General features: G+C 48.2%; 1 protein-coding gene across 1 annotated transcript; it reads left to right on the top strand.

Moving 5' to 3' along the window:
- Positions 1–8,304: 8,304 nt before the first annotated feature.
- LOC138522127 (calphotin-like) lies at positions 8,305–11,943 on the top strand. Its single transcript, XM_069635383.1, has 4 exons — positions 8,305–8,828; positions 8,930–9,664; positions 9,736–10,070; positions 10,703–11,943. The coding sequence occupies exons 1-4, from the start codon at positions 8,305–8,307 to the stop codon at positions 11,941–11,943; spliced, it is 2,835 nt and encodes a 944-aa protein (XP_069491484.1).
- Positions 11,944–26,047: the final 14,104 nt, after the last annotated feature.

The following is a 26,047-nucleotide window of genomic DNA, read 5'->3' on the forward strand; positions in this document are numbered from 1 at the left end:
TACTCTCACACTTCCTGAGTCTCTCTTCCATTTTATACTGGCTCTGGCCAATAGGATTTGAGAAAGCACTAGACTGCTCCAAGTGGTTCCTACAGATAATCTTCATTCTTGTCACAGTATTGATCTTATGACTCCCTTGTGAGTAATTGGGGTTCTTCTTCTTCTCAGTACTGGCAAAGGTATCTTCACTTGGGTAATTCCTATTCTTCCTCGTCCCAGTACTTTATAGGCGAAGGGTAGGGTGACAACACCTCTTGAGCCTATTAGGTAAGGGGCTGTTTTTAGGGTTGTAGAGAGGGAGTCTAGGGTCAGGTGATTGGCGGGGATACCGCGTTCTCTGGGGAGCGTCATCCATAGTTCCATAAGGGGCTTCCTCTCCTATGTGATCCCCCCGGTGCAACATCCCCAGGGGGATTGTTTTTCTGTGGAGGCACAATCCTGCCCCCACAGGAAAGGTCTCCCCTTAGGGGAGAAAGGATGACAGCCTCAGATTTGCCACACTCTCCAGGTTTCCCAAATTAGATTGCAGCTTTAAATCCTGCCACTGTTTATATTTGATCACTGAAGTTTCACCGGAAACACGCTCCCCTCGACCAGTAGCCTCTGCACTGCCTCTGGGCCAACTGCGCACTTAGAGGCTGTAACTGTAAACTCTACAGCTCTCTGCCTCCTTGCACTTACCCAGAGCCACGCTTCCCTAGCTGCCCTCACTCGGAGAATTGCTGCCCTGACTGCACTTCCCCCTCCCCTTCACTTGGCACTTCCCCTCTCCCCCCTGCACTTTGCGTATCGCACCTGCACGATCTGAATGGCACAAGGCCTAGTAAAATCGTTTGTTTTGTCCTCCCTCTGTCTTCCCTCCCTTGTCTTGTCGGGCCTAGAAACACTTGTGTACAGGCGCGTTATAAATGACTTATAATATCATATCATAACATATCATACCACACTTGCATTTGCCTGACTAGGTTTCCCAATTCCAGATTGCTACTCATCTTCGTGGACCCCCCCCAACAGACCAAGACCCCCAGTAATGAAGGCTGTCAAATCCGCACTTGCATGTGCCTGGGGGGTCTAAGATGACCGCTACCATTTTCGGAGGAGAAACCAGCACTCAGCAAGTTCCAGTCGGCCCCACAGCCATTGGCTGCACCCTGCCTAAACCATCAGGAAGCCCGAGCCGTTAGGTGCGGCCGGCAGGCTTCCAAGGCCGGCTTATAAGGCCGAAATCAGTCTCTGCCTGTCTCCGCCTGAACTGCCGATATAACACTGCAGCAATCCCAACAACAAAGGCACTGCTGCTTCAGAGCACAAGTCCATGGCACTCCAAAGGTAAGGCCCGCACTTGCGCTGCAGGTAGGAATATCCTTGTGCCCATTCCATCACTCCCTCAACCCAACGTCCCTGCACCTTGGGTGCATCTCACCACCACCTCTTTGATCCCCCTCCCAAAACCCACCCCCTTCCTGTTGCCATTTGCAAGTTTCCCATGCTACCTACAAAGGCTGCCCGCAACCCTAATATCCTCCTGGCCCATCTTCGCTGGCCCAGGGCCACTACGCCATCATGCTTGCCCTCGTCTCAACGATCTACACAGCATACCATCCTTGATCCTCAGGATGCCCTGTCTGCGCTTGGTGACCCTCCGTTAGGCAAAGTTTGTGTGCAGTACCCTCTCAGACCCTACACACAACTAGGACTACAGGTGTAAGCAAAACCAACCTTTGGTCTAAGTCTGTACCACATAGTTTTTCGATAGCGAACGGAGCCGCCAGGCTTATCTCAAGAGGGAATGTGAGCTTTTAAGGGTGTTACACAAAGGTCTACAATGACAAGTATTCAGATAGACACGTATACTCAAGGTTTCTTGGTAAAACACTTCTTAATTATTACACAATCATTTATAAAGCATTCACTAAATAGTGAACCAATATCACACAAATATTATACTACACTACTGAATACTAAGCAGTTGAGCTCCCTTGAAGTAGGAGCCAAATAGCATTGAAGTAGGAACAAAAAGGCATACATTGATAAAAAACGAATATTACAGTTACTTTAAAACAGTGCAAATAATTTGAGTTCACCAGAGGAGTTGATTCAATGCAATAAGTAGGTCAAAGTCAATGGGCTAGTGTCTTGTATAAGTAAAAACGGTTCTGATATTTAAAACAAAAAAGTCTTTGCCACAGTTCTTAGAAGTAGTACACGGAAGAAAGGTTTGTATGTCGGGTCACAAGCTGACTAGGCCTGCAAGTTGCCAAAGTTCTGCAAACCTTTGCGGTGAGAGGTAAGTTCTCTCGGTCAGGTTTTCACAGTACCTTATATTGAAGAAAAATATGCAGCTGAAGACTTCTGTTCCTGGCAGTTACTGCAGATCTCGCTGTCATGGGGACAAGAGGGAGGACGTCGGGGGACTCCTGCAACACACGGGGACTGGTCACAAAGCTGGAAAAATGGCAAATCTTCGATTCCAGTTTTCTGTTTCTTCAAGCACACAAGCTGCTGTCCTTCTCCCTGGTTAGTCCTAACCAGCTCAGAGAATGGTATCCAGGTGGCCTAGGAGTTGATTGGCCCTACCAACTCAAAGGAAGAAGTCATCCTTGAAGGGGCTTCTCTGTTCAGATGAACTTGGCGATTCGGACCTGCAGCAGGGCTCCACCGGGCAAACCAATGGTCCAGTCATTGCAGCAGCTGCCCTCTTCTAGCTCATCTTCGGTTCTTTCGTTCCAGTGGTCGACTCTTCCTTCCAAGCCAAGAGACACGCCTTTTAAACAGTTTTCTCCCATTCATTCCAGCCTAGCTGCCACTCACCCAGCAGGGTGGCTGTCCTTGCCGGACAGTCAGCCAGCCAATCACACCAGAGTGCATTTGGGTCTCTTAGGAGACTAAGCACAGGGAGTTTCGGGCACCTCCCTGACTTCCTACCCACCCCAGACATTCAGACGCTAGAGGCAGTCTTCAGTCCTGAAGCCCACCAAAGGCATAGAGGTGTTCGCAGTCGGGAAAAATCATGCTAGTTCATTGTAAAACCACAGCCACCAGCCATTTCGATAGAAAAGGGCAGCATTTGACTGCTACATGAGTTTCTAGACATAGGGGATACTAGGTAACCCCTCCATCACTCTATTGTAAGATAGGGTGTGCTGGGTGTAGGAATTTAAAAAGACTAGTAATGTCAGTTTAACTTTACATTCTCTGGGAAACAGTAGTTTATCCCAGAGAAGGTATTTAAACATTGGGACAGCCTAAACAGCTTCCCTGTGTCACTGCACTGAGGATGCTGTGTAACACACATGAAAAGATGATGCCATGGAGTTATCTTAAAACACCATAATCAAAGAACACAAGAGAAAAACACACATCAAAATACACGAGAGAGTGGGAAAAAAGGCTCACACTCTCTCCAGGTAAAAAAGTACTCAAAATCCAGCAAAGTTGCTGGGGGTCTCTAATGTGAAGGGAATTAGCACATTTTTGAAAATTCTCTCTAACGCCCTCCTAACTGCTTATTACTGCCATATCAGAGCCCATACGTCAACATCCTAGGAGTCGCAGGACCACGAGTGCTCACTCACACGTCCCTCGCACTATGACTCCCATAATACTTGCTCGGAACTTGAATCTGCATTTGCGAACATGCCAGTATCCTGCCCCTGCCCACCTATGCCTCTAACGTTCACAAGCCCCCTTGCTGTCCTCAAGGGCCAAGGACACCTGCACAGCCGACCTCCAGTGCAACACTAACTCAACTCCTGCACTGGCTTTCGAACCCCTGGTCATTACCGCTATCAGCTCATCTGCCATCAGCATGTCTCATTGCGCCACGAAGAAAGGCAACATCAGAACTCTAACTAGCTCCCAGGCTACCAGCAGGCTTGCACCTTACTGCCCCATCACTATCGATCTAGCTGTTCGAGGCTGTGCCTGTCCTGCATCACAACTGCGCCTATTACTGCCAAATCTATCCCGTGCCTCACCACGCTTCCAATGCGCGTAGAACTGTACCTAATGCTATTAAAATGGCTCCTGTGCTTCACAATGTGCGACATTATGATCTGGTTGTGATCAGTGCTGCTAATGTTGCCCCTGTGCCCCACGAGGTGCCCCATTATGATCTGGTTGTGCCCAATGCTGCTAATGCTGCCCCTGTGCTTCAGAATGTGCCCCATTATGATCTGATTGTGCCCAATGCTGCTAATGTTGCCCCTGTACCTCATAATGTGCCCCATTATGATCTGGTTGTGCCCAATGCTGCTAATGTTGCCCCTGTGCCTCAAAATGTGCCCCATTATGATCTGGTTGTGCCCAATGCTGCTAATGTTGCCCCTGTGCTTCACAATGTGCCCTCCTATAATCCGGTTGTGCCCAATACTGCAAATGCTGCCCCTGTGCCTCACAATGTGCCCTTTATGATCTGGTTGTGCCCAATGCTGTTAATGCTGCCCCTGTGCCTCACAATGTGCCCCATTATGATCTGGTTGTGGCCAATGTTGGTAATGTTGCCCCAGTGCCTCACAATGTGCCCCATTATGATCTGTTTGTGGCCAATGCTGCTAATGTTGCCCCTGTGCCTCACAATGTGCCCCATTATGATCTGGTTGTGCCCAATGCTGCTAATGTTGCCCACGTTCCTCACAATGTGCCCATGTGGGAGCTAGCTGTGCCCAATTCTGCTAATGTTGCCGCTGTGCCTGACAATGTGCCCTGCTATGTTCTGGTTGTGCCCAATGTTGCTAATGCTGCCCCTGTACCTCAAAATGTGCCCCGTTATGATCTGGATGTGCCCAAAGCTGCTAATGTTGCCCTTGTGCTTCAAAATGTGCCCCATTATGATCTGGTTGTGCCCAATGCTGATAATGGTGCCCCTGTGCCTCACAATGTGCCCCATTATGATCTGGGTGTGCCCAATGTTGCTAATGTTGCCCCTGTGCTTCAAAATGTGCCCCATTATAATCTGCTTGTGCCCAATGCTGCTAATGTTGCCCCTGTGCCTCACAATGTGCCCCATTATGATCTGGTTGTGGCCAATGGTGCTAATGTTGCCCCTGTGCCTCACAATGTGCCCCAATATGATCTGGCTGTGCCCAATGCTGCTAATGTTGCCCCTGTGCCTCACAATGTGCCCCATTGTAATCTGGCTGTGCCCAATTCTGCTAATGTTGCCCATGTGCCTCGCAATGTGCCCCATTATGATCTGGCTGTGCCCAATGCTGCAAATGTTGCCCATGTGCCCAATACTGCTAATGTTGCCCCTGAGCTTCACAGTGTGCCCTCCTGTGATCTGGTTGTGCCCAATTCTGCTAACGTTGCCCCTGTCCCTCACAATGTTCCCCATTATGATCTGGTTGTGCCCAATGCTGCCAATGTTGCCCCTGTGCTTCACATGTGCCCTGCTATGAACTGGTTGTGCCCAATGTTGCTAATGTTGCCTCTGTGCCTCACAGTGTGCCCCATTATGATTTGGTTGTGCCCAATGCTGCTAATGTTGCCTCTGTGACTCACAATGTTCCCCATTATGATCTTGTTGTGCCCAATGCTGCTAATGCTGCCCCTGTGCCTCACAATGTGCCCCATTATGATCTGGTTGTGACCAATGTTGGTAATGTTGCCTCAGTGCCTCACAATGTCCCCATTATGATCTGGTTGTGGCCAATGCTGCTAATTTTGCCCCTGTGCATCACAATGTGCCCCATTATGATCTGGTTGTGCCCAATGCTGATACTGTTGCCCCTGTGCCTCACAATGTGCCCCATTACTATCTAGTTGTGGCCAATGCTGCTAATGTTGCCCCTGTGCCTCACAATGTGCCCCATTATGATCTGTTTGTGGCCAATGCTGCTAATGTTGCCCCTGTGCCTCACAATGTGCCCCATTATGATCTGGTTGTGCCCAATGCTGCTAATGTTGCCCACGTTCCTCACAATGTGCCCATGTGGGAGCTAGCTGTGCCCAATTCTGCTAATGTTGCCGCTGTGCCTGACAATGTGCCCTGCTATGTTCTGGTTGTGCCCAATGTTGCTAATGCTGCCCCTGTACCTCAAAATGTGCCCCGTTATGATCTGGATGTGCCCAAAGCTGCTAATGTTGCCCTTGTGCTTCAAAATGTGCCCCATTATGATCTGGTTGTGCCCAATGCTGATAATGGTGCCCCTGTGCCTCACAATGTGCCCCATTATGATCTGGGTGTGCCCAATGTTGCTAATGTTGCCCCTGTGCTTCAAAATGTGCCCCATTATAATCTGCTTGTGCCCAATGCTGCTAATGTTGCCCCTGTGCCTCACAATGTGCCCCATTATGATCTGGTTGTGGCCAATGGTGCTAATGTTGCCCCTGTGCCTCACAATGTGCCCCAATATGATCTGGCTGTGCCCAATGCTGCTAATGTTGCCCCTGTGCCTCACAATGTGCCCCATTGTAATCTGGCTGTGCCCAATTCTGCTAATGTTGCCCATGTGCCTCGCAATGTGCCCCATTATGATCTGGCTGTGCCCAATGCTGCAAATGTTGCCCATGTGCCCAATACTGCTAATGTTGCCCCTGAGCTTCACAGTGTGCCCTCCTGTGATCTGGTTGTGCCCAATTCTGCTAACGTTGCCCCTGTCCCTCACAATGTTCCCCATTATGATCTGGTTGTGCCCAATGCTGCCAATGTTGCCCCTGTGCTTCACATGTGCCCTGCTATGAACTGGTTGTGCCCAATGTTGCTAATGTTGCCTCTGTGCCTCACAGTGTGCCCCATTATGATTTGGTTGTGCCCAATGCTGCTAATGTTGCCTCTGTGACTCACAATGTTCCCCATTATGATCTTGTTGTGCCCAATGCTGCTAATGCTGCCCCTGTGCCTCACAATGTGCCCCATTATGATCTGGTTGTGACCAATGTTGGTAATGTTGCCTCAGTGCCTCACAATGTCCCCATTATGATCTGGTTGTGGCCAATGCTGCTAATTTTGCCCCTGTGCATCACAATGTGCCCCATTATGATCTGGTTGTGCCCAATGCTGATACTGTTGCCCCTGTGCCTCACAATGTGCCCCATTACTATCTAGTTGTGGCCAATGCTGCTAATGTTGCCCCTGTGCCTCACAATGTACCCCATTATGATCTGGTTGTGGCCAATGCTGCTAATGTTGCCCCTGTGCCTCACAATATGCCCCATTATGATTTGGTTGTGTCCAATGCTGCTAATGTCGCCCCTGTGCTTCGAAATGTGCCCCATTATGATCTGGTTGTGCCCAATGCTGTTAATGTTGCCCCTGTGCCTCACAATGTGCCCCATTATGATCTGGTTGTGCCCAAATGCTGCTAATGTTGCTCCTGTGCCTCATTATAGTTTGGTTGTACCCAAAGCTGTTAATGTTGCCCCTGTGCTTCACATTTTGCCCTCCTATAATTTGGTTGTGCCTAATTCTGCTAATGCTGCCCTGTTCCTCACAATGTGCCCCATTATGATCTGCTTGTGCCCAATGCTGCTAATGCTGCCCCTTTGCCTCACAATGTGCCCCATTATGATCTGCTTGTGTCCAATGCTTCTAATGTTGCCCCTGTGCTTCATAATGTGCCCTCCTATAATCTGGTTTTGCCCAATGCTGCTAATGTTACCCCTCTGCCTCACATTGTGCCCCATTATGATCTGATTTGCCCAATGCTGCCAATATTGCCCCTGTGACTCACAATGTGCCCCATTATGATCTTGTTGTGCCCGATGCTGTTAATGTTGTGCCTGTGCCTCACAATGTGCCCTGCTATGATCTGGTTGTGCCCAATGCTGCTAATGTTGACCTTGAGCCTCACCATGTACCCATGTGGGATCTAGCTGTGCACAATTCTGCTAATGGTGCCGCTGTGCCCCACAATGTGCCCTGCTATGTTCTGGTTGTGCCCAGTGCTGCTAATGTTGCCCCTGTGCCTCACAATGTGCCCAAGTATGATCTGGTTGTGCCCAATGCTGCCAATACTGCCCCTGTGCCTCACAATGTGCCCCATTATGATCTGGTTGTGCCCGATACTGTTAATGTTGTGCCTGTGCCTCACAATGTGCCCCATTATGATCTGGCTGTTCCCAGTGCTGTTACTGTCGCCCCTGTGCCTCACAAGGTACCCTGTTATTATCTGGTTGTGCCCAATGCTGTTAATGTCACCCCTGTGCCTCACAATGTGCCCTGCTATGAGCTGGCTGTACCCAATGCTGCTGATGTTGCCCTTGTGCCTCCCAATCTGCCCTGCTATGATCCGGTTGTGGCCAATGCTGCTAATGTTGCCCCTGTGCCTCACAATGTGTCCCATTAGGGTCTGGTTGTGCCCAATGCTGCTAATGTTGCCCCTGTGCTTTCATGCTGCTAATGTTGCCCCTGTGCCTCACAATGTGCCCCATTATGATCTGGTTGTGGCCAATGCTGCTAATGTTGCCCCTGAGCCTCACAATGTGTCCCATTATGATCTGGCTGTGCCCAATGCTGCTAATGTTGCCCCTGTGCTTCAGAATGTGCCCCATTATAATCTGGTTGTGCCCGAAGCTGCTAATGTTGTCCCTGTGCCTCACAATGTGCCCCAATATGATCTGGTTGTGCCCAATGCTGCTAATGTTGCCCCTGTGCCTCACAATGTGCCCCATTATAATCTGGTTGTGCCCAATTCTGCTAATGTTGCCCCTGTGCCTCACAATGTACCCCATTATGATCTGGTGGTGCCCAATGCTGCAAATGTTGCCCATGTGCCCAATACTGCTAATGTTGCCCCTGAGCTTCACAGTGTGCCCTCCTGTGATATAGTTGTGCCCAATGCTGCCAATGTTGCCCCTGTGCTTCACATGTGCCCTGCTATGATCTGGTTGTGCCCAATGCTGCTAATGTTGCACCTGTACGTCACAATGTGCCCTGCTATGATTAGGTTGTGCCCAGTGTTGCTAATGTTGCCTCTGTGCCTCACAGTGTGCCCCATTATGATTTGGTTGTGCCCAATGCTGCTAATGTTGCCTCTGTGCCTCACAATGTGCCCCATTATGATCTGGTTGTGACCAATGTTGGTAATGTTGCCTCAGTGCCTCACAATGTGCCCCATTATGATCTGGTTGTGGCCAATGCTGCTAATGCTGCCCCTGTGCCTCAAAATGTGCCCCATTATGTTCTGGTTGTGCCCAATGCTGCTAATGTTGCCCCTGTGCCTCACAGTGTGCCCCATTACTATCTAGTTGTGGCCAATGCTGCCAATGTTGCCCCTGTGCCTCACAATGTGCCCCATTATGTTCTGGTTGTGGCCAATGCTGCTAATGTTGCCCCTGTGCCTCACAATATGCCCCATTATGATTTGGTTGTGCCCAATGCTGCTAATGTTGCCCCTGTGCTTCACAATGTGCCCCATTATGATCTGGTTGTGCCCAATGCTGTTAATGTTGCCCCTGTGCCTCACAATGTGCCCCATTATAATCTGGTTGTGCCCAATTCTGCTAATGTTGCCCCTGTGCCTCACAATGTACCCCATTATGATCTGGTGGTGCCCAATGCTGCAAATGTTGCCCATGTGCCCAATACTGCTAATGTTGCCCCTGAGCTTCACAGTGTGCCCTCCTGTGATCTAGTTGTGCCCAATGCTGCCAATGTTGCCCCTGTGCTTCACATGTGCCCTGCTATGATCTGGTTGTGCCCAATGCTGCTAATGTTGCACCTGTACGTCACAATGTGCCCTGCTATGATTAGGTTGTGCCCAGTGTTGCTAATGTTGCCTCTGTGCCTCACAGTGTGCCCCATTATGATTTGGTTGTGCCCAATGCTGCTAATGTTGCCTCTGTGCCTCACAATGTGCCCCATTATGATCTGGTTGTGACCAATGTTGGTAATGTTGCCTCAGTGCCTCACAATGTGCCCCATTATGATCTGGTTGTGGCCAATGCTGCTAATGCTGCCCCTGTGCCTCAAATTGTGCCCCATTATGTTCTGGTTGTGCCCAATGCTGATAATGTTGCCCCTGTGCCTCACAGTGTGCCCCATTACTATCTAGTTGTGGCCAATGCTGCTAATGTTGCCCCTGTGCCTCACAATGTGCCCCATTATGTTCTGGTTGTGGCCAATGCTGGTAATGTTGCCCCTGTGCCTCACAATATGCCCCATTATGATTTGGTTGTGCCCAATGCTGCTAATGTTGCCCCTGTGCTTCACAATGTGCCCCATTATGATCTGGTTGTGCCCAATGCTGTTAATGTTGCCCCTGTGCCTCACAATGTGCCCCATTATGAAATGGTTGTGCCCAATGCTGCTAATGTTGCCCCTGTGCCTCATTATAGTTTGGTTGTGCCCAAAGCTGTTAATGTTGCCCCTGTGCTTCACAATTTGCCCTCCTATAATTTGGTTGTGCCTAATGCTGCTAATGCTGCCCTGTTCCTCACAATGTGCCCTATTATGATCTGGTTGTGCCCAATGCTGCTAATGTTGCCCCTGTGCTTCATAATGTGCCCTCCTATAATCTGGTTGTGCCCAATGCTGTTAATGTTACCCCTCTGCCTCACATTGTGCCCCATTATGATCTGGTGTTGCCCAATGCTGCCGATTTTGCCCCTGTGCCTCACAATGTGCCCCATTATGATTTGGTTGTGCCCGATGCTATTAATGTTGTGCCTGTGCCTCACAATGTGCCCTGATATGATCTGGTTGTGCCCAATGCTGCTAATGTTGACCTTGAGCCTCACCATATACCCATGTGGGATCTAGCTTTGCACAATTTTGCTGATGGTGCCGCTGTGCCCCACAATGTGCCCTGCTATGTTCTGGTTGTGCCCAATGTTGCTAATGCTGCCCCTGTGCCTCACAATGTGCCCCGTTATGATCTGGTTGTGCCCAAAGCTGCTAATGTTGCCCCTGTGCTTCACAATGTGCCCCATTATGATCTGGTTGTGCTGAATACTGCTAATGCTGCCCCTGTGCCTCACAATGTGCCCCATTATGATCTGGTTGTGCCCAATGCTGCTAATCCTGCCCCTGTGCCTCACAATGTGCCGCATTATAATCTGGTTGTGCCCAATGCTTCTAATGTTGCCCCTGTGCTTCACAATGGGCCCTCCTATAATCTGGTTGTGCCCAGTGCTGCTAATGTTGCCCCTGTGCCTCACAGTGTGCCCCAATATGATCTGGTTGTGCCCAATGCTGCCAATATTTCCACTGTGCCTCACAATGTGCCCCATTATGATCTGGTTGTGCCCGATACTGTTAATGTTGTGCCTGTGCCTCACAATGTGCCCCATTATGATCTGGCTGTTCCCAGTGCTGTTACTGTCGCCCCTGTGCCTCACAAGGTGCCGTGTTATTATCTGGTTGTGCCCAATGCTGTTAATGTCACCCCTGTGCCTCACAATGTGCCCTGCTATGACCTGGCTGTGCCCAATGCTGCTAATGTTGCCCTTGTGCCTCCCAATGTGCCCTGCTTTGATCTGGTTGTGCCCAATGCTGCTAATGCTGCCCCTGTGCCTCACAATGTGCCCCATTATGGTCTAGTTGGGCCCACTGCTGCTAATGTTGCCCCTGTGCTTCACAATGTGCCTTCCTATAATCTGGTTGTGCCCAATGCTGCCATTGTTGCCTCTGTGCTTCACAATGTGCCCTTCTATGATCGGGTTATGCACAATGCTGCTAAACTTGCCTCTGTTACTCACACTATGCCCTATTATGATCTGGTTGTGCCGAATGCTGCTAATGTTGCCCCTGTGCCTCATTATGGTTTGGTTGTGCCCAATGCTGCTAATGTTGCCCCTGTGCTTCACTATGTGCCCTCCTATAATCTGGTTGTGCCTAATGCTGCTAATGTTGCCCCTGTGCCTCACAATGGGTCCCATTATGATCTGCTTGTGCACATTGCTGCAAATGCTACCCCTGTGCCTCACAATGTGCCCTCCTATGATGTGGTTGTGCCCAATGCTGCCATTGGTGCCCCTGCGCTTCACAATGTGCCCTCCTAATATCAGGTCATGCCCAATGCTGCTAAGCTTGCCTCTGTGCCTCACAATGTGCCCCATTATGATCTGGTTGTGCCCAATGCTGTTAATGTTGCCCCTGTGCCTCACAGTATGCCCTGCTATGATCTGGTTGTGCCCAATGTTGCTAATGTTGCCCCTGTGGTTCAAAATGTACCCCATTATGATCTGGTTGTGCCCAATGCTGCAAATGTTGCCCCTGTGCCTCACAATATTCCCTGCTATGATCTGGTTGTGCCCAATGCTGCTAATGTACCCCGTGTGCCCAATGCTGCTAAAGTTTCCATGTGCTTCACAATGTGCCCCATTATGATCTGGTTGTGCCCAATGCTGCTAATGTTGACCTTGAGCCTCACCATGTACCCACGTGGGATCTAGCTGTGCCAAATTCTGCTAATGTTGCCGCTGTGCCCCACAATGTGCCCTGCTGTGTTCTGGTTGTGCCCAATGTTGCTAATGCTGCCCCTGCGCCTCAAAATGTGCCCCATTATGATCGGGTTGTGCCCAAAGCTGCTAATGTTGCCCCTGTGCTTCACAATGTGCCCCATTATGATCTGGCTGTGCCCAATGCTGCTAATCCTGCCCCTGTGCCTCACAATGTGCCCCATTATAATCTGGCTGTGCCCAATGCTTCTAATGTTGCCCCTGTGCTTCACAATGGGCCCTCCTATAATCTGGTTGTGCCCAATGCTGCTAATGTTGCCCCTGTGCCTCACAATGTGCCCCATTATGATCTGGCTGTGCCCAATGCTGCTAATCCTGCCCCTGTGCCTCACAATGTGCCCCATTATAATCTGGTTGTGCCCAATGCTTCTAATGTTGCCCCTGTGCTTCACAATGGGCCCTCCTATAATCTGGTTGTGCCCAATGTTGCTAATGGTGCCCCTGTGCCTCACAGTGTGCCCCAATATGATCTGGTTGTGCCCAATGCTGCTAATGTTGCCCCTGTGCTTCACAAAGGGCCCTCCTATAATCTGGTTGTGCCCAATGTTGCTAATGCTGCCCCTGTGCCTCACAATGGGCCCCATTATGATCTGGTTGTGCACATTGCTGCTAATGTAGCCCTTGTGCCTCACAATGTGCCCTGCTACGATCTGGTTGTGCCCAATGCTGCTAATGTTGCCCCTGTGTCTCACAATGTGCCCTGCTATGATCTGGTTGTGCCCAATGCTGCCAATGTTGCCGCTGTGCTGCACAATGTGCCCTCATATGATCTGGATGGGCCCAATTCTGCTAATGTTGCCCCTGTGCCTCACAATGTGCCCTGCTATGATCTGGTTGTGCCCAATGCTGCCAATGTTGCCGCTGTGCTGCACAATGTGCCCTCATATGATCTGGATGGGCCCAATTCTGCTAATGTTGCCCCTGTGCCTCACAATGTGCCCCATTATGATCTGGTTGTGCCCAGTGCTGCTAATGCTGTTGCTGTGCTTCACCATGTGCCGTCCTATGATCTGGTTGTGCCGAATGTTGCTAATGTTGCCCCTGTGCCTCACAATGTGCCCTGCTATGATCTGGTTGTGCCCAATGCTGCTAATGTTGCCCACGTTCCTTACAATGTGCCCATGTGTGCTCTACCTGTACCCAATGCTGCTAATGTTGCCCCTTTGCTGCACAATGTGCCCTCCTATGATCTGGTTGTGCCTAATGCTGCTAATGTTGCCCCTATGCCTCACAATGTGCTCCATTATGGTCTGGGTGTGCCCAGTACTGGCAATGCTGCCGCTGTGCCCCACAATATGCCCTGCTATGTTCTGGTTGTGCCCAATGTTACTAATGCTGCCCCTGCGCCTCACAATGTGCCCTGCTATGTTCTGGTTGTGCCCAATGCTGCTAATGCTGCCCCTGTGCCTCACAGTGTGCCCTCCAATGATCTGGTTGTAACCAAAGCTGCTAATGTTGCCCCTGTGCCTCACAATGTGCCCCATTATGATCTTGTTGTGCCCAATGCTGCTAATGTTGCCCCTGTGCCTCACAATATGCCCTGCTATGATCTGGTTGTGCCAAATGCTGCTAATGTTGCCCCTGTGCCTCACAATGTGCCCCATTATGACCTGGTTGTGCCCAATGCTGCTAATGTTGCTACTGTGCCTCACAATGTGCCCTGCTATGATCTGGTTGTGCCCAGTGCTGCTAGTGTTGCCCTTGTGCTTCACAATGTGCCCTGCTATGATCTGGTTGTGGCCAATGCTGCTAATGTTGCCCCTGTGCTTCATAATGTGCCCTCATATGATCTGGATGAGCCCAATTCTGCAAATGTTGCCCCTGTGCCTCACAATGTGCCCCATTATGATCTGGTTGTGCCCAGTGCTGCTAATGTTGTCGCTGTGCTTCACAATGTGCCCTCCTATAATTTGGTTGTGCCTAATGCTGCTAATGTTGCCCATCTGCCTCTCAATGTGCCCCATTATGATCTGGTTTCGCCCAATGCTGTTAATGTTGCCCATGTGCCTCACAATGTGCCCTATTATGATCTGGTTTTGCACAATGCCGCTAATATTGCAACTGTGCCTCACTATGTGTCCCATTATGATCTGATTGTGCCCAGTGCTGCTAATGTTGCCCATGTGCCTATTTATGGTTTGGTTGTGCCCAATGCAGCTAATGTCGCCCCTGTGCCTCATTATGGTTTGGTTGTGCCCAATTCTGCTAATGTTGGCCATGTGCCTCGCAATGTGCCCTCCTATGATCTGGATGTACCCAATGTTGCTAATGTTGCCCCTGTTCTTCACAATGTGCCCTCCTATGATCTGTTTGTGCCCAATGTTGCAAATGTTGCCCCTGTGCCTCACAATGTGCCCCATTATGTTCCGTTTGTGCCCAATGCTGCTAATGTTGATCCTGTGCTTCACAATGTGCTCCATTATGTTCCGGTTGTGCCCAATGCTGCTAATGTTGATACCGTGCTTCACAATGTGCCCCATTATGTTCCGGTTGTGCCCAATGCTGCTAATGTTGATCCTGTGCTTCACAATGTGCCCCATTATGTTCCGGTTGTGCCCAATGCTGCTAATGTTGATCCTGTGCTTCACAATGTGCCCCATTATGATCTGGTTGTGCCCAATGCTGCTAATGTTGCCCCTGTGCCTCCCAATGTGCCCCAGTATGATCTGGTTGTGCCCAGTGCTGCTAATGTTGATCCCTGTGCTTCACAATGTGCCCTCCTATGATCTGTTTGTGCCCAATGTTGCAAATGTTGCCCCTGTGCCTCACAATGTGCCCCATTATGTTCTGGTTGTGCCCAATGCTGCTAATGTTGCCCCTGTGCCTCCCAATGTGCCCCATTATGATCTGGTTTTGCACAATGCCGCTAATATTGCAACTGTGCCTCACAATGTGCCCCATTATAATCTGATTGTGCCCAGTGTTGCTAATGTTGCCCATGTGCCTATTTATGGTTTGGTTGTGCCCAATGCAGCTAATGTCGCCCCTGTGCCTCATTATGGTTTGGTTGTGCCCAATTCTGCTAATGTTGGCCATGTGCCTCACAGTGTGCCCTCCTATGATCTGGATGTGCCCAATGTTGCTAATGTTGCCCCTGTGCTTCACAATGTGCCCTCCTATGATCTGTTTGTGCCCAATGTTGCAAATGTTTCCCCTGTGCCTCACAATGTGCCCCATTATGTTCCGGTTGTGCCCAATGCTGCTAATGTTGATCCTGTGCTTCACAATGTGCCCCATGATGATCTGGCTGTGCCCAATGCTGCCAATGTTGCCCCTGTGCTTCACAATGTGCCCTCCTATGATCTGGTTGCGTCCAATGTTGCAAATGTTGCCCCTGTGCCTCACAATGTGCCCCATTATGTTCCGGTTGTGCCCAATGCTGCTAATGTTGCCCCTGTGCCTCCCAATGTGCCCCATTATGATCTGGTTGTGCCCAGTGCTGCTAATGTTGATCCTGTGCTTCACAATGTGCCCCATTATGATCTGGGTGTGCCGAATGCTGCTAATGTTGCCCCTGTGCCTCCCAATGTGCCCTGCTATGATCTGGTTGTGCCCATTGCTGCTAATGTTGACCCTGTGCCTCTCAATGTGCCTAATATTGCCAATGTTTTGCCCACGCGTCACAGTGTGCCTTTCTATGATTGTGTTGCGCTCAATAATCCTATAGCTGCCCCTAAACCTCACGATACTCTTATTCACGATCGTCTTGTGGCCAATACTGCCAATGCAGCTAAGATTATCCCCTTGGTTTATAGTTAAAGTTTCGAATATAAAAGGGTTGAATTTAATACGTTCGAATCAAAAGGATCGGGAAAACAAATGACAGAATGCACTTTTTTTTTTGGGGGGGTCCCTCCCAAAACCCTGTTTTTTGGGGAAAACCCCCACATTTTTCCTATACCAAACACATAAAAAAAGACATTAAAAAAAAGCATTCGGTCATTTTATTTCTCGATCCTTTTGATTCCAACGTATTGAATCCGACCCTTTTGTATTCAAAATAATGACTGGGCACCTATCCCCTCAACTGGCGATGCTCCGACCAGAGTTACGAATCCCCCTGCCACCAACCTGACCTCCTACATGACTGACAATATTTACCTTGCCACTTTCCACATCAACCTTAATAGCACTTCCTCTAGTGCTCCCACCCCACACCTTCATGCCCCCCCCTCTGGTGGGGAGGCATGACGACCACCTGCCTATCTCTCCAAGATAGCGCAACACCGGCTCCAGTGCCCTCATGCAAACCATGCTTGGCCAAGGTCAGCAAACCCAAACCCCCTGAACCATCTCTCAACGTAGCCATGGTCAATGCCCGCTCGCTACCTGCCCATGCTCTCAACATCTATCACCTCCTATCTACAGGGAATCTGGACACTCTCGCTGTCACAGAAACCTGGCTGCACGCTCCATCATGTCCGCCCCTAGCCCTTGCCATCCCGCTGGGCTACACCATTTCCAGAAGTGACAGACAGAGCGTCAGAGGAGGTGGAGTCTCCATCATAGCCAAAGACCACCTACAGATCAAATCCCTCAACACTTCCCCACTTCCTCGCTCATGAATAACTGTGACATCCTGTTACTGAAACTGACCACCTCCTCTAAAAACACTATCACAGCCCATCTCATCTACTGCCCACCAGGACCATTACTGTCCTTTGAGTAAAACCTACCTCAGACACCTGGAGCCAATATAAAGCCTACCTCACAAGTGATCAACCTGGGCAACCTAAACCTAGGTTTTATGACCTCATATACCGCCTAGCAGCCTCACTAGCAAACTCACTGACTGCACTTCGCTTCAGTCATCATATCTGCAATCCCACCCATGTTAAAGACTGTACCCTGGACTGGCTAGCAGACTTGAACTGCCTTATCTCTGTCAAATCCAACACCCCAGGCCCTTAGTCTGACGACCACATCATTGCTTTCAGTGCCCACATCGGCCTGCAGACGAAACCCCTCATCAGGCAGCTTCCACCGTCTCTGGTGCGCGCTGCTCCCGTAAGTTAACTAAAGATTGTCTCCTACCGTTCCTTGATGCCCTCAAACAGGAGCACCTTGACTCTCAGGACCCAAGGTCTCACTAACCATCGCAGTTGACACCATCACACCCCAACCCTAAAAAAGCCAAACTAGTGAGTCACATCAACTCCTGGTTCACCCCTGACCTCCTGGAACTCAGAACCAAGAAAAGACATGTGTAATCCTGCTGGAAAAGAACCCCCTCAGATGCCTGTAAACTGGTGTTCACAAAGCTATCCAAGCAGTACAAACAAGCTGTCATCCAAGCCAAAGCCACATCCTTTAACACGAGGGTAGTCAATGCAAAATCTGAAACCAAGGAACTATTCTCTATCCTTATGGAACTATAAACCCCTGCCTCCCCTCCCCCTACCATGACCAAAGACTCAGCTTGGCTGCCAGTATACAGAATGCCATGCTGCTAAAAATTGACATGCCCCAGAAAAAAATACCCACTAAACAAGCCAACTTAAAGTACCCTCCCCCAACCCCTCGTCTAATTCCACAGGAACCAAATTGTTTCATTTCAATAACATCACAGGACAAGAAACCTAACACATCCTAAAAGGCTTAAAACCATTGAGATGCAAATGGGATGTATGTCCAGCTCCTCTCATCAAAGATTGCGCAGAAGCACTAGCACCGTTCATCACAGCATTTATCAATTCACCTTTCTCGACTTGCACAGTACCATCCAGCCTCAAAGAAGCCTGGGTTGTCCCCCCTCTAAAATAACCATCACTCGACACGGCCTCTCGCAATAATAACCGGCCCATCACCACAGTCCCCTTCCTACTAGAAATACTTGAGAGAGCAGCATATGTCCAAATCCAACATCACCTTGAAATTAACCATATCCTTAGAGTCCATCAATCGGGCTTCTGGACGGGACACGGCACAGAATTGGCTCTCCTAAACCTCAAAATTCAGATTGACGAAATCAGGGACGAGGGAAAACCTGCATTGCTTCTCCTCCCTCCCCTCTCTGGCGACTTTGACCTAGTTGACGACAATATTCTTTGCCACCATCTCACCCCAACAGCCTCCTTCACACCGGAAGCAGCATCATGGATCGCCTCCTTCCTGGAAGGGAGAGTAATGAAAGTCTTCGCCGAAAATGCCATTGCCACCCCCTCACCTATCACGTGTGGAGTACCCTAAGGGTCATGCATCCCCCCCCCCACACTTTATATCATATTCACAAAGCCTCTCTTCGACCTCTTGGACGCTCTCGGCATAGCCTACACCAACTATGCCGATGATACACAAATTCTTCTCCCCCTCTCTGGCAACTCCTCCGACAACTCGGCCACTCTGAGCTCAGCCTACACTACCATCCAAGCCTGGATGGCGACACATGGCTTCCGTCTCAATGATGAGAAAACCAAACTCCATCTCGTCGGTCCCTCATCTGTGTTATAAAAACCTGACTCCAAATACTCAGACTTGATCTTCAATGGCACCTCTATCTGGTATGCAGTGATTATATTTCGGGAGGATAGCTCTGGGGCAACGCACTCGGCTTGGAAGCAACCCGATACAGAGCAACACAGGTTCGATCCCCTGGTCCTCGCTCGGAAACCTCTGGGTATTAAGCGCGTTATAAATAACCAATTACAACATTGAATCCCAAAATAACTAATGCAATTACAACGAATATAAAACAACGAAAACAAAAATAACACATTTTTGAAAAAACTAAAAATGGGAGTAGAAATAGTGGTGTTGGAGGTGGCCGGAAAGTATTAGGGAAAAAAAGGGGGGCTTTAGGAGGGGAACCCCCCAAAAACAACAAAAAGGGAATTTGTTATTTTGGAATTTGTTGTTTTGTACTTGTTGTAATTGCATTAATTATTTTGGAATTCAATGAGATCACATGTAAATCCTCTATCCTAGTGTCCCCAGTGGTCAAAACCCTAGGGGTCTACCTGATGCACCCCTCTCTCTGACACGACGAGTAAATGCCATCTCATCCTCAGCGGCATACTCCACCAACCTACTAAACGCTGCCAGACCTTTCCTCACCCACACTCGACTACTGCAATATACTTTTCACCAGTACCTCTGCACACAACATACAAAAACTCCAGACCATCCAAAACAACGCTCTGCGAGCGGCACTGAACATCCCCAGAGGTGAGCACATCTCAGCTATAGAAGAGGAATACACTGGCTCCGAATCAGGGAATGAATCACGCTCAAAACACAATAACACACAGGTGTACCTCCAAAACGACCTGTCTTACTTGTCTCACTTGTCCAGGCCTACCAGAACTCCATACACCCATAGACTTACTCAAGGCTGGAGGAACAAGCTTTCCAGCCATTGCAGCCAAACAGTGGAATTCTCTCCCCCACTCTCTGAGGGCGGAGGAAACCTACTGGGCTTTCTGCAAAGCCCTCAAAACCTGTCTGTTTTCCCAAATTCCTGGATCCCGTGACGCTCTTCCTCTTGGATCCTTTGCTCTGTAAATTCTACTACAACCTGTTTTTCTTTGCATGTAACTGCTTTGCAACATGATTTACTGATAGCGCCTAGATGTCCGAAAGCTTGAAATAAAAAATAAATGAAATAAAAAAATAAATATAATACTCTAAATCATACCACCGTTCATATTTTGTCACACTTAGGCTCCTAATTTAGATCGCAGCTTTGAATCTCGCTACCGTTTGTATTTAACAATTGTTGCATTTTCTTCCAAGAATATTCCAAAGGTAGGTTTGCCACTGTGATTCTCTCCACCGCTGTACTCTGCCACAGTTGCATAACACTTCCCAGTGAGTTCCAATTTGCAACGCTGCCACTGTGAATCTCGCTACTGTTTATAATGTTGGAGAATAGAATGGTATTGGTGAATCGCGCTTTCCCTACTTATGATTAGACATACAGTCTGTTAGTATGAAAATAAATCAATTTAATCAAATTGTTCGTATGTAGGTGATTTTATTCCTGTAAAGTCAGCCGACACGTGTTTCGACCTTAGTCATTCTCAAGGCCTTAGTATTCCACACTTGGTATGATAACCAGAAAAGAACGTTGAGCTTGAAGGGCAGTGACCTGTCATGTCTGGGACTCTGTATTTACAGTAATCATCCCCGCAGGGGCACCCGATTCAGAAGGTACGAGTATTTGGTTTGGCGGCGACCAAATGTCTGGTCTCGCCACAGCTTCAAGGAAAACCTGCCGCTTTAATCAGGAACCACAAAGAGCTTCATTAACCAGAGAGACCCTTTGATCCACAAAAGACAGGAAGATGGGTGGCACTTAGTAGTACATGTTTTCAACCCTTTACCTTTCCTGTTGCAAAGCACCCTGTTTATGACCTCATGCATACAGGAAATTGTTGGTGGGGACCCAGGATTGGTTCATTAAGGTAGGGTTAGCCTGCACCTATCACTAGGGCCCATTTGGCTTTAAAACGGGTTGAGCCCTCTTTTGGCAAGATCATCGGAAGACTCCACAAGGAGTAACAAGAAGAACTCGTTTGGACCCTGGCTGAAGGTACAGTCTGCCTTACAGCTTCCGCCAGTGAAGGAAGGCCAGGACCTCCAAAGAGGGAAGCAGGATCCATCCCCTAAACATCTCCCAGGGAACAGAGGGAAATACTGAATCCAGAGGACCCTCCAACAGCTCCGGGACCAGAGCCCAATCAGCAATCAGCATGCCCTGGTAGGCTCTGCAGCAAGCTTCCTGGGTGGGAAGTGCCAGAAGGTCTCTGAACTCAAGACAAAGGACAAGGCAGCTGCCTGCAACACCATCCTCAGCTTTGGGCCGTCTCCCTTAAAGGACGACACAAGCCCATTGAAGAAGCTAGGAGACGTGCATCGACAAGCATAAACCAGCGTCCACCTTAAAGGACATTTTCGAGCCAGTTGAGTCCCCGCAACTGACTGCACTGCTGACTGTTGTCACTCTGCAGTCGCAAACGTCATCTTAGACACCTCGACGAGTGCTTCAGACCCGCCAACCAGCACTGAGACACGGATTCCTGACCCAGAGCCGCTGTGTAGGCCAGCATTCAGCCATCCGTCCAGCCTTGAATGCCTTGATCGCCGAACTGCCTGCCGACTGGAACCCGCAGATGTCTCCCAGAGGGCCGTCATTTAGGGGTTGCCAGAGGTCGCAACTGCGACCTCTGTGGTCTCCCTTGCGACCTCTAAAAAAAAAATCTCTATATATATATATATGTTTTTCTTTTTTGTAATGCAAGCTCATGGGCTGTGGCCAGCACCATGTGGCTCTTTACTTCCAGAAAGGCTGGATTTCTTGTTCAGGCCCCTTAAAAAAAGTAATTTGGTAATATGGGCCTATACACACTGATCTTAACGATACATATGGCGATCCATTCTTGTATGAAATATACATCACATTATAGTGATATCATAACCATATTTTTCGTAGTGTACAATGCTATGTGATGCCACTTCCTGTTTTGTCAACGGGTGAAAGGTTGTGTTCTATCGCTTCCCGCGATATCACTTTAGGGTGAGGTCAAATGACATCACTTCCTGTGATGTCATCACAGGTCAAGGGTCATGTGATGTCACTTCTGCTACCCCTGGCATTTTGGTAAAATTACATCCCTGGTCTCCCATCTTCAACTCTGTCGCAGAAGCTGCTAAGCACAATGAAACCGACTCAATGCTGTCGAGCACCAAGAATTTGTACAAGCACATGGTACATTGTGGTTCTGTCCCCCTGGTCCTTCTATGAAGGCCCCTAGTGACATTTTACACCCCATTACTCCCTTTGTGCTGAAACCAAGCATCCTTGAAGATTCCAATTAATGACTTTGCCGCCTACCCTCCTGTCAGCATCCAGAGTGTATCCCCTTGCCTTCGTGAAACTGTCTGTCCACTGCATTCCTTTACAGGGCGGGTTGTATTTCGTAGTTTGCTAGAACAGTCTGTTGTGATAATAAAAAATACATTATTTGTATACAACCTTGACTGGACAGTCCTTTTATCATTGGGTAACAATTGTATTTTCACTGTTTTGCAACTAACCAATGATCCACGACCTTGCAGAGACAAGATTGCCTTTCCGTCCACGTTACCAACAATGGACAAGGAGGTGTATAATCTGCTTGTGTTTCCAATCTGTTTGGATCCCTTCTGGTGTATGAGAGGTGTGGGGTTGATTGATGATATTCATGCCTGGACCCCTGATGCCCCGGAAGTTGATTCGTCACAGTTAGGGACCCAACCAGTCCTTTTATTTTACACTTTCTAGTGCAAATGATGCAGGTTTCATCATTTGCACTAGAAAATGTAAAATATGTTCTACTAGGTAATATCTCCTTAAGATTCTCTTTTCTGCACGTTGCAGGGAAAAAGGTGTACATGCAGCTGGGCATGTTCCCATGGCAGACAGTATTTTACAATGGATTCCTATGGAATCTGCCTGCTTTCGGAAAGCAGGTGCATTCCTACGGATTCCAATGGTTTTTCCGACGACAGGAAAATGATTTTCTGACAGTAAAAAAGTTTGATGTTGGCAGGCACTGCTGCTTACTTCCTTGCCACAGGGCTTTGTATTCTTCCCCCGAGTTGCTTACATGTCTTACTGCTGCTTACTAATCTGCAGTGCTTACTTCCTTTCCACAGGGCTTTGTATTCTTCCCCTGAGATGTTTACAAGTCTTACTGCTGCTTACTTATCTGCAGTGCCTACTTCCTTGCCACAGTGCTTTGTATTCTTCCCCTGAGTTGTTTACAAGTCTTACTGCTGCTTACTTATCTGCAGTGCTTACTTCCTTGCCACAGGGCTTTGTATTCTTCCCCCAAGTTGTTTACATGTCTTGCTGCTACTTACTTATCTTCAATGCTTACCTCCTTGCCACAGGGCTTTGTATTCTTCCCAAGAGTTGTTTACATGTCCTAATGCTGCTTACTTATCTGCAATGCATACTTCCTTGCCACATGGCTTTGTATTCGTCCCAAGAGTTGTTTACATGTCTTACTGCTGCTTACTTATCTGCAATGCATACTTCCTTTCCATAGGGCTTTGCATTCTTCCCCCGGGTTGTTTAAATGTCTTGCTGCTGCTTACTTATCTGCAGTGCTTACTTCCTTGCCACAGGGCTTTGTATTATTCCCCTGAGTTGTTTACATGTCTTACTGCTGCTTACTTATCTGCAGTGCTTATTTCCTGCCACAGGGTTTTGTATTCTTCCCCTGAGTTGTTTACATGTCTTACTGCTGCTTATTTATTTGCAGTGCTTATTTCCTTGCTACAGGGCTTTGTATTCTTCCCCTGAGTTGTTTACATGCCTTACTGCTGCTTACTTATCTGCAGTGCTTACTTCCTTGCCACAGGGTTTTGCATTCTTCCCCTGAGTTGTTTAAATGTCTTGCTGCTGCTTACGTATCTGCAGTGCGTACTTCCTTGCCACAGGGCTTTGTATTATTCCCCATAGTTGTTTACATGTCTTACTGCTGCTTACTTATCTGCAGTGATTATTTCCTTGCCACAGGGCTTTGTATTCTTCCCCTGAGTTGTTTACATGTCTTACTGCTGCTTACTTATCTGCAGTGCTTATTTCCTTGCCACAGGGTTTTGTATTCTTCCCCTGAGTTGTTTACATGTCTTACTGCTGCATATTTATCTGCAGTGCTTATTTCCTTGCCACAGGGCTTTGTATTCTTCCCCTGAGTTGTTTACATGCCTTACTGCTGCTTACTTATCTGCAGTGCTTACTTCCTTGCCACAGGGTTTTGCATTCTTCCCCTGAGTTGTTTAAATGTCTTGCTGCTGCTTACTTATCTGCAGTGCGTACTTCCTTGCCACAGGGCTTTGTATTATTCCCCATAGTTGTTTACATGTCCTACTGCTGCTTACTTATCTGCAGTGCTTATTTCCTTGCCACAGGGTTTTGTATTCTTCCCCTGAGTTGTTTACATGTCTTACTGCTGTTTATTTATTTGCAGTGCTTATTTCCTCGCCACAGGGCTTTGTATTCTTCCCCTGAGTTGTTTACATGTCTTACTGCTGCTTACTTATCTGTAGTGCTTACTTCCTTGCCACAGGGCTTTGTATCCTTCCCAAGAGTTGTTTACATGTCTTAATGCTGCTTACTTATCTGCAATGCGTACTTCCTTGCCACAGGGCTTTGTATCCTTCCCCCGAGTTGTTTACATGTCTTACTGCTGCTTACTTATCTGCAGTGCTTACTTCCTTGCCACAGGGCTTTGTATTCTTCCCCTGAGTTGTTTACAAGTCTTAATGCTGCTTACTTATCTGCAGTGCTTACTTCCTTGCCACAGGGCTTTGTATTCTTCCCCCGAGTTGTTTACATGTCTTGCTGCTACTTACTTATCTGCAATGCTTACCTCCTTGCCACAGGGCTTTGTATTCTTCCCAAGAGTTGTTTACATGTCTTAATGCTGCTTACTTATCTGCAATGCATACTTCCTTGCCACATGGCTTTGTATTCGTCCCAAGAGTTGTTTACATGTCTTACTGCTGCTTACTTATCTGCAATGCAAACTTCCTTTCCATAGGGCTTTGCATTCTTCCCCCGGGTTGTTTAAATGTCTTGCTGCTGCTTACTTATCTGCAGTGCTTACTTCCTTGCCACAGGGCTTTGTATTATTCCCCTGGGTTGTTTACATGTCTTACTGCTGCTTACTTATCTGCAGTGCTTATTTCCTTGCCACAGGGTTTTGTATTCTTCCCCTGAGTTGTTTACATGTCTTGCTGCTGCTTATTTATTTGCAGTGCTTATTTCCTTGCTACAGGGCTTTGTATTCTTCCCCTGAGTTGTTTGCATGCCTTACCGCTGCTTACTTATCTGCAGTGCTTACTTCCTTGCCACAGGGTTTTGCATTCTTCCCCTGAGTTGTTTAAATGTCTTGCTGCTGCTTACTTATCTGCAGTGCGTACTTCCTTGCCACAGGGCATTGTATTATTCCCCATAGTTGTTTACATGTCTTACTGCTGCTTACTTATCTGCAGTGCTTATTTCCTTTCCACAGGGTTTTGTATTCTTCCCCTGAGTTGTTTACATGACTTACTGCTGCTTATTTATTTGCAGTGCATGTTTCCTCGCTACAGGGCTTTGTATTCTTCCCCTGAGTTGTTTACATGTCTTACTGCTGCTTACTTATCTGTAGTGCTTACTTCCTTGCCACAGGGCTTTGTATCCTTCCCAAGAGTTGTTTACATGTCTTAATGCTGCTTACTTATCTGCAATGCATACTTCCTTGCCACAGGGCTTTGTATTCTTCCCCCGAGTTGTTTACATGTCTTACTGCTGCTTACTTATCTGCAGTGCTTACTTCCTTGCCACAGGGCTTTGTATTCTTCCCAAGAGTTGTTTACATGTCTTAATGCTGCTTACTTATCTGCAATGCGTACTCCGTTGCCACAGGGCTTTGTATTCTTCCCCCGAGTTGTTTACATGGCTTACTGCTGCTTACTTATTTGCAGTGCTTATTTCCTTGCTACAGGGCTTTGTATTCTTCCCCTGAGTTGTTTACATGTCTTACTGCTGCTTACTTATCTGCAGTGCTTACTTCCTTGCCAAAGGGCTTTGTATTCTTCCCAAGAGTTCTTTACATGTCTTAATGCTGCTTACTTATCTGCAATGCGTACTTCCTTGCCACAGGGCTTTGCA

The sequence above is a fragment of the Ambystoma mexicanum genome, chromosome 13 (assembly GCF_040938575.1).
Source record: "Ambystoma mexicanum isolate Mex_15411 chromosome 13, UKY_AmexF1_1, whole genome shotgun sequence".
Classification (NCBI taxonomy): Eukaryota; Metazoa; Chordata; class Amphibia; order Caudata; family Ambystomatidae; genus Ambystoma; species Ambystoma mexicanum.

What these genes read in the sequence shown, in the direction of transcription:
- LOC138522127 (XM_069635383.1), top strand. Translation starts at nt 8,305, where the DNA reads ATGCTGCTAATGTTGCCCCTGTGCTTTCATGCTGCTAATGTTGCCCCT. An exon ending in ATGCTGCTAATGTTGCACCT is followed by an intron (nt 9,665 to 9,735) that starts GTACGTCACAAT and finishes TGTGCCTCACAG; the next exon opens with TGTGCCCCATTATGATTTGG. An exon ending in TCTGGTTGTGGCCAATGCTG is followed by an intron (nt 10,071 to 10,702) that starts GTAATGTTGCCC and finishes TGTGGGATCTAG; the next exon opens with CTTTGCACAATTTTGCTGAT.